This window comes from Pseudorca crassidens, chromosome 6 (genome assembly GCF_039906515.1).
Source record: "Pseudorca crassidens isolate mPseCra1 chromosome 6, mPseCra1.hap1, whole genome shotgun sequence".
Classification (NCBI taxonomy): domain Eukaryota; kingdom Metazoa; phylum Chordata; class Mammalia; order Artiodactyla; family Delphinidae; genus Pseudorca; species Pseudorca crassidens.
The window spans coordinates 13,524,996-13,538,709 of record NC_090301.1 but is presented as its reverse complement, the minus strand read 5'-3'; the positions used below and the strand labels follow the sequence as shown (position 1 = coordinate 13,538,709).

The window sequence follows — 13,714 nt, the reverse complement described above, 5'->3', positions numbered from 1 at the left end:
AGGTATATTAAGGAATCATATAAGGAATGTGTGATTTTATGATTTATAATAAGAAATATAAAGTTGGTCTTCATCCTCCTTTATGGCACTGAGCTCCTAAAACCCTTGGAATTTCCTAAGAGCATGATGAAGGTGTTTTTTGTTATGTTAATGAATGACTTTTGGACAGGGTGGGGTGGGAGGTTGGTTTCCATGAGAACCAACCATGTGATTAGAGAGCTGGCCCTTTCCATCCCACCTCCCTGACTTCTGGGGAGATCAAGTGGGGTTTGAGGTTGAATCAGTGTTTAAGAGCCAATGACTTAATCAACGATGCCTGTGTAATGAAGCCTTTATAAAAACCCAAAAGGATGGTGTTTGGAGAGCTTCTGGGTTGGTGAACATGGAGACTGGGGGAGACTGGTGCCTTTCCCCATACCTTGCCCTATGCATCTCCTCCATCTGGCTGTTCCTGAGTTATATCCTTTTATAGTAAATCAGTGATCTAGTAAGTAAAATGTTTCTCTGAGTTCTGTGAGCTGCTCTAGCAAATTAGTCGAACCGGAGAGGGGATCATGGGAACCTGTGATTTATAGCCAGTGGATCAGAAGTACAGATAACAACTTGGACTTGCACCTGGCGTCTGAAGTCAGAGCGGGTGGCTGGAACCTCCAATCTATAGCCCGTTGGTCAGAAGCACAGGTGATAACCTAGACTTGTGGTTGGCATCTGACATGGGATCAGGGGTAGCCTCGTAGGACTGAGCTTAACCTGTGAGATCTGACATGACCTCCAGGTAGGCGGTGTTAGAACCGATTTAAATTTAGGACACCCAGCTGGTACCACACAGAATTTCTTGGTGTGGGGAAAAACCTCCACACATTTGGTGACCAGAGGCGTCAGAAATGAAGTGTTTTGTATGAGGAGTAAAGGAGACACATAAGAAAGAGAAGACAGGTGGAAAACTGAAGTTTTCCAACTGAGAATGCTAGATAACGTTTGTGTCAAAAACCACAGCAGAACCTGCCACCAATTGAGGGACTGTCTGCATTAAGAAAGTTTTGTACTGCTGTCATCTGGGAAATAAAAGATGGGGGGATCATGGTGTTATTTCCTGTCCACTGTGCCCCCTCCCCACCCCCCTCTGACAAATGGTCCACCTCCTGCTCAGATAGTTGTAAAGAACATTGTCATGGAGCTAAGCTCTGCCCAGTTTGGCTTGGCAGTTCTCCTCCACCTTGTCTCTCTCTGGATTTAACTCTGCTTCCTCTCCTAGCACTCAGTCTCGAGGAAAGTAAGGTCATTCTTGGTTCAATTGCAGGTACTAATCCGAAGTCCACTTTGAAAGCGTCTTCTCTGCAGCTACGCAGCATCTGAGCTAGCTGTTCCCTATTGCTTCAGCCACAGGCAGACTCCTCAGATCCAGTTTCAACTTACACTTCTCCATTTCTGTGGTCTGGACTGAATTCAGATCCCCTGTTTACTCCTGTTTCTTTGCTTCCTTCCACCTGTCCATTTATAGCATTCATCCCTGCTTTACGTTGTATTCCAACCCTGATTCCATCTCATTTCATCGTTTCCTGGAACCATCATCCTGGTTCCTGGGACCCCATCCTGTGCTTCCTTTCAGCTAACTGGTTCATTGTAAAGTAACCTAAATAGGTAACTGTGAATGTTTGTATAAAACAGTCTCAGTAAGTAAGGAAGCACAGATGACCAGGGAGAAGCTGTCCACATTAACATGGAAGAGTAAAGATAAAAAAACAGACTTGAAAGACAACAGCACAAGACATTTAATAAAATGACATACGTAGGAGATATAAATATTTCACATTACATCCTCCATCTATAGTTTTCTACAATTTTCTATTAAAGTGCTAACAGTCTATGACTAAAGAGGAGGAGTGATTTTCATTTGTTGACAAAGTCTTCTAAACACTTTGAAATCCTGCAGATTAATTATCCACAAGCCAGTAACAACTTAAAAATGACAACTCACATTTACTTAAATAAATTTTGCATTTTTTTCTGATAGTACAGATGACTGATATCATAACTCAATTCAATAGTATATTTAATCTTTCTAAATGAGGATATGCAACTTAGGGAGGAAACTGTCTTTTTATTAACCTCCGCCCTATGCGCCAGAGATCATACTGAACGATTGGATAAAAAAAGAAAAATAAAAATAGAAAGACAGTTAAAGAGAAAACCTTCAACTACAGAACACCATACACACTTCAAAAATTAAGGGAAGTAGTTCTACTTGATGATCTAGCAAGTAAGTTCCTCAAACTTTTCTTATAATGCAGTTGCACTGTCTCGTATGTTGTCTGTGATAAGTGGATTAAAACATGGAAAGGGATTTCTTAGACAAGACACTTGAAAACTGGATCAATAAGGGAAGCTTCCAAAACAATAAAAAATTCCAACAGAGTTAAATAAACAGCATTTGAAGAAAACCAAATAAACAGAATTGTCAGTCTGGGTCATGAGAGTATAAAGTTTGGGTTGTATACCACTTAGGAAGTCACAGACTTCCGGTTAAGTATTCTAGACTACTCTGATACTAAACCATTTCTAAATTTGTCTTAGAGCAAGAAATGGTTTGTTGAATTCAAAATCCACACAATCATTATAAAAACACAATCTGTGATCATTATTTCCAGCGATCATTATTTCTTCTTTCACCACAATATATAAGTATATCCAAAAATTCAAAAGAAATCGTTGTTTTATTTTGTGACCTAACTGTAAGCCTTATCTTCATTTGTTGGGCATTTTGACACTTGCATTGCTTCTTCCTTATCACCTATCCAGGCATCTCAGAAGCAGTTCTAGAGATGTTGGTTTAGCTTTTAAAAAGCTTAGATGAATGCGCTGTGGAAAGTCCAATCTGGTTCTGAATGGGCTTCAGCTAAGCTGGGCTTTGGTGGGAGCCAGGGTGGGAAATGGCATTTCTAAGGCAAACCTCACTGACACACAGAGTGATCTGGGACCCCCGAGAGCACTCAGCTTGATGCAATTCAGAATTTTGTCTACTGAGTGGCTCTGTCATTGAAAAAGGGTCCCGGGAGGAAGGAGTCACCTATAGCCCAGTGGCTTCAATGCTGCCGTCACTGAAAATACAATCTCACTCCACAATTATACCCCACTTCCTCTGCCCTTGGAAATGGAGACATTTTACTTGGTTTTATTAATACTCCATAACACTTGCAACTCGTAACTTTTTACAACGTTCAAATCATGTTCAGAACCCACATGATCGAAATGAATTCCAGTAAACAATCTTAAGACAGGGCAGGTATTGTTAGGAACATTTTACGGAAGGGGCAGCTGAGGCTCAGAGCGATTTAAGTAACCTGCCCAAGGTCACATGGCCCGTGGGCGAGACAGTCAGAATTACCCCCTAGCCCTCTAATTACATGTTTCACTTTCTTGGAGTCTCTTTTTTTTTTCTAAAATGAAAGCCCGGGATAATACCTAAGGATGGATTGAGCAATCCCCTACTCAACAGAAGAGACAACCTGTGAAAGAAGATATGCCTATCTTAGGAGGACCAAAGGCAGGCAACGGCAGCAGGGAGTCCCAGTGCCTTCTACAGAAGAAAGCGAATCGCTGTATGAATGATCTTAATTAAACGTGAATGCACAGCTACTGAATGCTGTGGGAAAACACTCCCTCCTTACTGGCTGCTTTCCCCATAGTTCTCAGTAGCAATACCTTCAAATGCAATTAAGATAATTCATGGAGTGATTAGCTTCATTATACGGAGACGCACCAGGGACTGTCCTAATGCCAAATCCTGTGTGTGGGCTCTGTAAGATAGACTCATTCTTCTGTGTGTTATCTCTTTTAGTGGACACAAAAAGAAGTAAACCTATGGTGACATAACCCTTGGAACTTCTAAATTCCACTGAGAGAAAGGCAGCTAGGAAATTAACATTTTGGGGACTGGTCTGAAGGTTAACATATCTCAAACCAAACAAGTTTTCAAACACTTATCCTCTAACAGGCTGATGGTAAACAACCTATGAGGCTTTTATGGGGCTGGTAGAGAAGTCACAACTGAGCATCCTGTGGGGCCAGTGGGGACCAAGAGGTTAGGTTCTGAGCTCTGCATATTCTCATTATGAAACACTGAGTGGAAAGACCCGGGCACATCCCAAGGTCAAGGGGGTCAATTACCCATGTTTCCCAGTGGGAGACATGTACTACTAAGATCCTGTGGTAGAAATAGCAAGGCATCAATCCTATGAACCAGACCTCCAGTAAATTCTACTCCCATTAAATTACCACCAGATAGACTGTAGGTATAAAGACAACCACTGTTACTTGAGACGGAGTATTCCGTGCCTGATTCTGGCCTATCAAAGACTGAGTGACTCTTCATTAATTTGATTATTCATATTTATTCAATGACTATTCATAAACAATCACTATATTATCAAATGTATATATTTTTTAAAGCTGTTCTGTTTCTAGATTAAAGGTGTTTATATAAACAAAAAGATTATGTACCTCTAGAGCAGTAGCTCTCCACCTGGAATATCACCCTCCCTGCCCAAGGTGACATTTGGCAATGTTTGGAGACATTTTCGCTTGTCAAAATGGGGCAGAGCTTTCCACCAGCATCTAGTGGTTAAGGCCCAGGATGTCACTAAATATTGTACAATGCACAGGACAGCCCCAAACAACAAAGAACTCTGCAACCCAAAATGACAGTATGCTGAGCTGAAGAACCCCTGCCTTGAAGAAAAGCAAGCAAAACTTGAACCACCTGGTAAAATAAACATTCCTGTAAAAAGAGCTACCCAATCATGTTGTTGTAGCCATTTATCATATAAAGTGGGCCACATTACATGTGAGTCACTGAAGCTCTAGCCATCCACCCTGATACTCAGCTACCCATAGTTCTTACAGATAGAAATCTGGAATTCTGTAATAAGTACACGTTTCCAGATTTCTCATTTTAAGAATGCTAAAGCAGAAACATTTTTTAACAATAGACAAAACCAAATCTTTCTACCTTTAAAACTTACCAATTTTTCCTCTCTTCCTTGGCTCATTGAATTAAATACTTATTTACATTTCCCGTCCTATTTTGGGTTGCTCTTTCTAAGAACTTTAAAACAAATCATGAGTGGTACATGATAAAAATAGAGCAGTAATACTTTTTTTAAAACACAACTGTAGGGACTTCCCTGGTGGCCCAGGGGTTAAGAATCTGCCTGCCAATGCAGGGGACACAGGTTCGAGCCCTAGTCCACGAAGATCCCACATGCCGCGGAGCAACTAAGCCCATGTGCCACAACTACTGAAGTCCAGGCGCCTAGAGCCCGTGTTCCGCAACAAGAGAAGCCACTGCAATGAGAAGCCCGTGCACCACAACGAAGATCCAACACAGCCAAAAATAAATAAATAAAATAAATTAAAAAAAAAAAAACACACAACTGTATACAAGTCATCAATTGGGTCTTAATTGAGGCAATGGTAGGCTTTTCTTTAAAACAGAGAATATTCTAGTAGCATTTTAACCATTTAAATCCTGTATCAACATGTTTTAAAATAATGATGGAAGTAATTCCAATATTCCAAATAAGTCAGTAACGTTTTAGCTACTTCCAACCTCTTCCAATATGTTTTAAACTAATGATGGAAGTAATTAAAAAATAATGATGGAAGTAAAAAAGGATATTTATGAACTGGGTTGAACATTCTGTTCCAAGACTTTGCCCATAGCCTAGGTTAGCATACCACTCCAGAGCTAATCTTTTTTTTTTTTTTTTAAAGTATTAAGAAAAGATGGAAAGCAAACAACATTCAGATACCTACAGAACTAAATCTGTGGATTTCTTCTTGATTTTTTCTCCTCATTGTTCGTCTCTTCTTCCAAAATTCACTGGGATCCCGTTTAAAAACCTTTCCTCGGAAGCTCATTGTATTGTTATTTGAGTGGCAAGATATTTAAAAATATCAATTTCTTTAAGCCTCTTGCTTCTGAAGCGTCACCAGGCCGAACAAATTTTTCTTCTCCGGTAAAAAGGGAAATGCTCATGCTACATTAACATAACTGAATAGAAAGGAAAAGAAAACCGACAAGTTACTGCTTCCTGTGAGTGAGTAACTACCAGCTGTTCAGAAGCGCTTTTGTGCATTTATTCTCCCTAATCACCTGCTTTAAAGCAGGATGAAAAACACAAAATGACTTTGGATGTTTAAGAGAACTGCTCACAGCTAAATAAACCATAGGATGTAAACTCACCCTTGGAACCAAGTCAAGACTGAATCAAAGAGCTAATTTACGGTAGGCTGCCATGTCTGTCAGTGTAACAGCCATCCAAACTTTATCACTGTGGCTAGATCCCGAAGGTGAACTGTAATAATCAGCTGGTCATGTATGCGTAGATTACATTAACAGTCTTTCCAGGGAGGTGCCCAAGAGGATCACTTAGGCACAAGGGGAAAATATTAGAATTCTATTTATATTAGTCATCTAGATACAGAAACTGTGCTTTACTAATATTTAACATAACACATTGACATGGACACCTTCATTCTCTACGTCAAATGGTTACATATAGTCAAATAGTTAATTCCCTAATCTTTAGATCTTTACTCCCTCTCTCTGGGGCAATTTAAAAGTGCACCTCTCCCCTCAAACCCACCCCAGTGCTACTTCCTGTTTTATTTTCCCCCACGGCACTTACTAGCATGTGACACTACTATGCATTTTCCTTATTTTACTCATGGACTGTCATCCTCCACTAGAGTCTATGCCACAAGAGTGTGGGAATTTTTTTGCTTCATTCACTGTGTCTTCAGTGATCAAAACCATGCCTGGCTTCCAGAAGATTCTCAGTATATATATATAATTGTTTAATAAAAGAATAAATGAAGGACATAAATATTGTGCTTAACAATGAACCCTGTCCCCTATGTATATTGTGTTTTGAAATATTAGCTACTGGCAAGGACTATATAATTTATAAATACACACAGAAGATGGGAGTGCAGCCAACTTTTTCCTACAAAGTGCATGAGATAGGAAATATCTGGAGGCCACAGGACTAGGAAATAATTGATTAGATTAAACATTAGAAAGCTGGGTTCCAAAAAACGATTGTTGTGGGAGACGTTCATTCAGTTTCTTCAAGAGTTTGTTTCTTCATCTGCAGGGTGGACCCCCACAACGGAGGTGTCCATCGGTGTGATGTAGGTGCTAAAGGAACCATTGCTTGCCTAGGAAGCACTCTGGGGTTTAAAAGATGGTTGAAGGAATATTTCCATTGAGGACTGATCTTCACAACCACCGAGACACAGGCTCCTACCAGCTCTCCCAGGAGATGAGTCCTGAGCAAGGGGCATTTTGAAGGGAGTAACTGTCAGGGAGTCAGTTCCACAGACACTTGTCGGGGCATCTTCGCACAGAGGGCAGTGTGACGTGCAGTGTGGACGCAAGCACGAAGCTTAACCAGGAGAGCAATTTCTGCAAAAGGCTCTCAGTATTCTGGGAGTTTGGAACTTTAAGAAAGAAAAATAACAAGGCTGCTACTGCATTCGTGTCTTAGCTGGAAGCAGGACTCAGGGTACAGATGGGAATGGGGAGAGCGACCAGAGGAAGGGAACAATGGGTAAACACAATGAGTCGGGGGTTTTGTGGGGGGCTTCTGCTCCAGAGCCTTGCCTTCTCTTTCTAGAGCTCAACACGGTTAATGGTGCAGGCCCCGATGTCTTCCATGGATATGCCAACTTGTCACCTAGGAGTGAATGGTCCCACGTATCCATGTGGCTTTTCCTCAGCTTCCTTCAGTCTTTACTTGAAATGTCTCTTCCTCAGAAAGCCTCCTCTGATGGCTTTGAATGCTCCTCCCTTGCCTTTTTGTGTGTGGGGGGAGGGGGTCCTAGACAAGATGGGGTAAGAAGTTCGTATCTCACCCTGAGAAGCCACTTCTGCAAGCATAGTTATGATTCTGTAATGAAGGCGGCTATCCTCAAGGAAGCTCCCACTTAACCAGCTAGTTCCAAAGACAAGGCACTAATAGATGCCATTTGCTTATTTAATAAGCCTCATTATTGATTATTATTTAATCTGTAATAAGCCTTCATCTTTATCATGGTTGCCTTATCCTGACATAGGCCATTTCCCAATAGTATTTCCCCAATGAAGACCAGATTTAATTGATGCACATACGTATCCCCCAGACTCTAGCCTCTTGTGCACCTCTACCTTCTCATGCAGAGATTTGTACAAGACAGGCAAAAAGAGATACCGCTCATTCCTTGCCAAAGTATGGAGACCAAGGAAGCTTCTTTCAAAAACTGAGAAAAATAGCAAGATGCTACAAAAATAACAACTGAGGAGGTAAACTATATTGTTAGTCTGTAATTGGTTTAAGTAGGCATCCGAAGATTCCACAGAGCAGAAGGCCTCTGGATCCATGGTCATGGGATGTATAGAAATTCCACTGTCTGTCTTTCGCCCTTATCAACGTTCACACTCTGAGTAACTCTTTGGCCTCTGTTGGATGAGCAGGTACATTATAGCACATGCATAATTTTCAGATTTAACTTTCTTCCTTATATGATGAGAGTCTGCCTTTTTGGGTCACCTGATTTCCCGAGTATGTATGATTATGTTTCTATTTTAATAGCTGAAAGACGTATTCCACAACCCTTTCAGATCATGGACCTGTTTGAGAATCTAACAAAACTGGACTCACTCAGCAGGAAAATGTAAGGACTCAGAAAATGTGTGTGCATGGTAGGGGGTCACCAATCTCTGAGGTCCATCTGGGGACCCGCTTATTCGTGTTACCCTAAATCCCTAGCTCACAGCTTTAGAAGATAGGAACGTTGTCTTATAACGAAGCATTTAATAATCTTGAGCAACTCGTAAGTGACTTCCTCTCTTTCTATCTAACAGTTGCATCTCGTCTCTCCTCTATTCCTCTTTAGGCTCCACAGTTCTTTATCCTGGAGTCCCTCCCACTTCCCGACTTCTGCAATGTGAGAATGACTCATTTCTCTCCTTGCTAAGCTGTTGATTGCAGCTACCTTTAACATTGGCAAAAGGAGGCATTGCCGGGCAGTATATGGGAATGTCAGAAAGACATAACCTGTGGTGACTGCAAAGGAGGAGAAAATCTAGTAGCATGGAGTTCAGTGCTCCATGGGATGGCACAGTTGAGCTTCTACTGAGCTCCTTGATTTCAGACCAAGTCTGTTTCTCCAGCATACTGGAGCAACTTCTGCTTAAGTTCGGACACTTGTTGACAACCAAAGAACCTAACTAGGGCACTGGGCAAGAATGGGCAATAAAGAGAAATCAGAGATTAGCTGGCTCAATCACAAGGAATCACTGTCAAGTTCATTAGTAAAGAAATCTGGTACCAATCAATGATCAGAATTAATTACTATACTCAAGGCATTGCTGTGCTTCATGAGAAATATGTAATACTCTTCCTAGTCTTGAGAAGCTTGTACCTGATAGAGGAGTTCACTAAAGTGTAAAGGAGACTGGGAAAGCTTTATATAAAGACAGGACCTAAGGGAGACTTTGAATAGGTTTGAGTCAAATAGATGGGAGAAGGGTAAAGGATACTCTAGAAAAGAGGAATGTAGCATAGAGAAGGCATAAGATACAATGGTTAAAACCATGGCATCTGGAATCTGCTTAGAGGCAGCTCCTGGGTCCATGCTTCCTAACTATATCCTATATCCTCAGGCAATACTTACCCTCTCCAGGCCTCAGTTTTCTCATCTGTAAAATAGGGAGAGCGTAGTAGATACCTCACGGAGTTTTTGTGAGTATAAATGAGATGACACTTTAAAATTTCAACTCATTGCCTGGTATAGTTACCATAACTGTTCGTTATCACAGAAACTAAGAAGCAGGCCAAGAAAGAATATTTAAGAAAAAAAAATGTCATGAAGAACCTAGGGGTAAGACAGGAATAAAGACACAGACCTACTAGAGAAGGGACTTGAGGATATGGGGAGGGGGAAGGGTAAGCTGTGAAAAAGTGAGAGAGAGGCATGGACATATATACACTACCAAATGTAAGGTAGGTAGCTAGTGGGAAGCAGCCCCATAGCACACGGAGATCAGCTCGGTGCTTTGTGACCACCTAGAGGGGTGGGATAGGGAGGGTGGGAGGGAGGGAGACGCAAGACGGAAGAGATATGGGAACATATGTATATGTATACCTGATTCACCTTGTCATAAAGCAGAAACTAACACACCATTGTAAACCAATTATACTCTAATAAAGATTAAAAAAAAAAAAAAAGTAGGAAGTCCAGCTTGTCGATAGCCAAGGGCTGAGTAGGAGAATAGAGGCAGAAACAATTGAAAACAGAAGCCAGGACCAGTTCATGGAAGGCTTTAAATGCTAAGATGCTGAAAGGTTCCATGTATCCCAAAAGCCATGCAAGGTCACTAAAGGATTTTTTTTTTTTTTTTTAAACATCTTTATTGGAGTATAATTGCTTTACAATGGTGTGTTAGTTTCTGCTTTATAACAAAGTGAATCAGTTATACATATACATATGTCCCCATACCTCTTCCCTCTTGCATCTCCCTCCCTCCCGCCCTCCCTATCCCACCCCTCTAGGTGGTCACAAAGCACCCAGCTGATCTCCCTGTGCTATGCGGCTGCTTCCCACTAGCTATCTACTTTACGTTTGGTAGTGTATATATGTCCATGCCACTCTCTCACTTTGTCCCATGGATTTTTGAATTATGATTAAAGTAGTGCCTTTGGAAGAGTCATCTGATAATTACACGTAGGCTAGATTTTGGGGAGTATGATCCCGAGTAGTAGTCTGCATTAACCCTGATATTAACATAGAGTAGTGGAGGGCAGAAAACTTGGCATCAGAATCATAACCACAGACTTCACAGATGAAGATCTGGCAATTAAATGGAAAATGAATGATAGCTGAAATTTATCAAGCAAGTACTAGGTGCTGGGTGCTGATCTAAATATTTATAGTGCCTTATTTAAACCATGCAACAACCCTGTGAGGTAAGTATTACTATTACTGTTATCACCACTTAGTTTTACAGAGGAAGATACTTGGGTCTTGGGAAGTTAAGCAATTGGTCCAAGGTTCCAAAACAAGTAAGTAGCACAGCTGGTATTTAAACCCAGGCAGTCCAGCTCCAGAGCTCATGCCCCTAATCAGAAGAGAGGTCCAAAGATGCCAGTAGGTTTCTGAGTCTGGCCATCAAGGAGATGGATAATATGTCTGAGGGAAAAAGGGTGGCAAGAAGAGAGGACTTCTTTTCCACTAATGCTGATTTAGACATGTCAAGAAGATAGAAAAATGGGCATTTTCAGCACCACTGTTATACGTGTGCCTGGAACTCAGGAAAGAGTCAGGACTGGAGATATCCAGGTGAAAGTCATCGAAAGAGTTAAAATTGAAAATCTAAAAGTAAACTGAATTTTTGGAGAACAGAGTAGCATAAAATTGAGAACATAATCCTGAAATTCTTTTATATATGATAAATAGAAGGCAACTTAGGAAACTGAGAAGGCATAGGGATACTGGGGGGAAACTAGCAGGGCAGTGTGGTGTCCAGATGCACTGAGGAAGGGAGTTTAAGGAGGGTGACACACGGCATCTGGGCAGAGATGGAGGTAGGACCCAAGGATGTCCAAAAAGATCCAGCATGAGAGATAAGCAAGATGAAAACTAAAGACCTTGCAGTCTTGGATCCAGACAGATCTATATTTGAATCCTCTTCAGCCACCTACTAGATAACCTCCAGCAAGTTACGTGACCTCTGTCTTCCCATTTCTTATATTTACAATGGAGCAATTAGTATACAGCTTACAAGACTGTCATGAAATAATATATGTTATTACTCAGCATTGAGGAAAAAAATACACACGTGTATATATAATTGCTAAGATTCCTATATATGCATATATGTAAAGTATTACTTATTGACTATGATTGGTATTTACCAGGTCTAGCTAGGTACGTATTCATGTATAGACACACCTATACATGCATATGCATGTACATAACAAAATACACAGATGCACGAATTCTTATATGTGTCTTCAGAGTCTGGCTCCATGGTGTCCAGAAAGAGAAACTAAGTTTGCAATTTTCAGTAGATAAGAGTCTGGGTATTTGGAATTTAATTAAGATGGTAAGTCTTCACCATGTTTTAGAAGAAATAGGAATTTGAATGCTAAGATATCAGAAATTTGAGGAAAAGTTCTAGTAGTCTGTATTAGTTTTCTATTGCTGCTGTAACAGATTACCACATATTTATTGGCTTAAATCAACACCCACTTGTTGTCTCATAGTTTTTGTGGGTCAGAAATCCGGGTATGATACAGCTCAGCTGATTCTCCACTTAGAGCCTCCCAAGGCTGAAATCCAAGTGTCAGCAGGGTGGTGTCCCTTTCTGGAGGCTCCAGAGGAGACACTGGTTCCAGGCTCATTCAGGTTGTTGGCAGAATTCAATTCCTTGCAGTTGCAGGACTGAGGTCCCAGTTTCCTGCTGTCTGTCAGCCAGGGGTCATTGTCAGCTTCTAGAGGCCGCCTGCATTCTCTGGCCCATGGCCCCTTTCTAAGCCAGCAACAATGGGTTGAACCCTTCTGAAATCTCTCTGACTTTTCCTTTTCTCCTAAATATCTCTTCTCTGCATCTTTCTACTGTAGCTGGAGAAAAGTGTTGGCTCTTAAGGCCTCATGTGTTTCGATTGGTTCCACCCAGATGATCTAGGATAATTTCTATATTTTAAGGCCAGCTGATAAGTAACCTTAATTTACATCCACAAAGTGCCTTCATAGCAGTACTAAGATGAGTGTTTCATTGAAGTACCAGAGAGTCCTGTTGAGGGGGAGAGGTATCTTTAGAAAACTGTCTCTCGCACAGTCTTATTCTGGACCACAGCTTGCTTTTTACACCTATCTTTTGAAGACAATGTTAACATTAAGAATGCACTGAGAAGAAGGTGTAGGCAGGACAGTACTTGGCCTTTGAATTTCTGTTGAACAGTGAGGTGGGATGCAGGTTTCAGTGGAGGCAAGAAATGAGTGAGAGGAAACAGACATCTGGCTTATAGGTCACTTCCTGGAAAAAGCTGGCAGTGAAATAAGGTGAGAAAGAAAATCGTAGTTGTGGGGAGGGAGGGCAGAACCAAAGAGACAAATTTAGATGATGGGTATTGGTGAAGTAATCAAGTACATAAACACAGAAAACAAAGGCTATAAGCTAAAGGCAACACGCTCTGAGGTCATCTCTAAAATGTTTATGTTTGCACTGTATTTGAATAGGCTGTACAAACAGCAAATGACGTCCTCGTGGAATCTAAGAAACCAGAGGACAGAGATTTTTGTTTCGTTGAAAACACATCTGAACCTACTTAATAAACATTACCGAGAAAGTACCGTTAGAGATGCAGAGTAACTGAAACCCTGGTGGTTAAGACTTACACAGCCACACACGACATCATACTTGAATCCACAAAACCTAATTTGAGCAGCTGGTAAAGTACTTTCTGTTCATTTCCACCTGCTTTCTTTACTTGCTTCTCAACCCATCTTAACTTTATTCCAATGTATTTTACCTGTGGAGCTTTTCAGCGTTTATACTTCCTTGTTAGAGAACGTTTAGATAACGCATTTCATTTCATTTTTCTCTGCCATTTCCAATAGATCTTCCCTTTGCCTGAGGGTTTGTGTGCTTTACAGCCTTTCTCTCATA

General features: G+C 41.0%; 1 protein-coding gene across 14 annotated transcripts in view; it reads right to left on the bottom strand.

The window, feature by feature from the left end:
* The window catches only part of DOCK10 (dedicator of cytokinesis 10), a 278,971-nt gene that overhangs the window by 164,904 nt on the left and 100,353 nt on the right, over positions 1 to 13,714 (bottom strand). The window contains exon 1 of one of the 14 annotated variants that reach the window (XM_067740392.1): positions 5,815 to 6,020. The exons of 12 other annotated variants lie outside the window; for them this stretch is intronic. In XM_067740392.1, coding sequence (XP_067596493.1) covers positions 5,815 to 5,919 — 105 coding nt within the window. In that variant the 5' untranslated portion in view covers positions 5,920 to 6,020. Of the gene's footprint in view, positions 1 to 5,814; positions 6,021 to 13,714 lie in introns of those variants that run through there. One more of the 14 variants, XM_067740393.1, reaches the window with a different exon arrangement.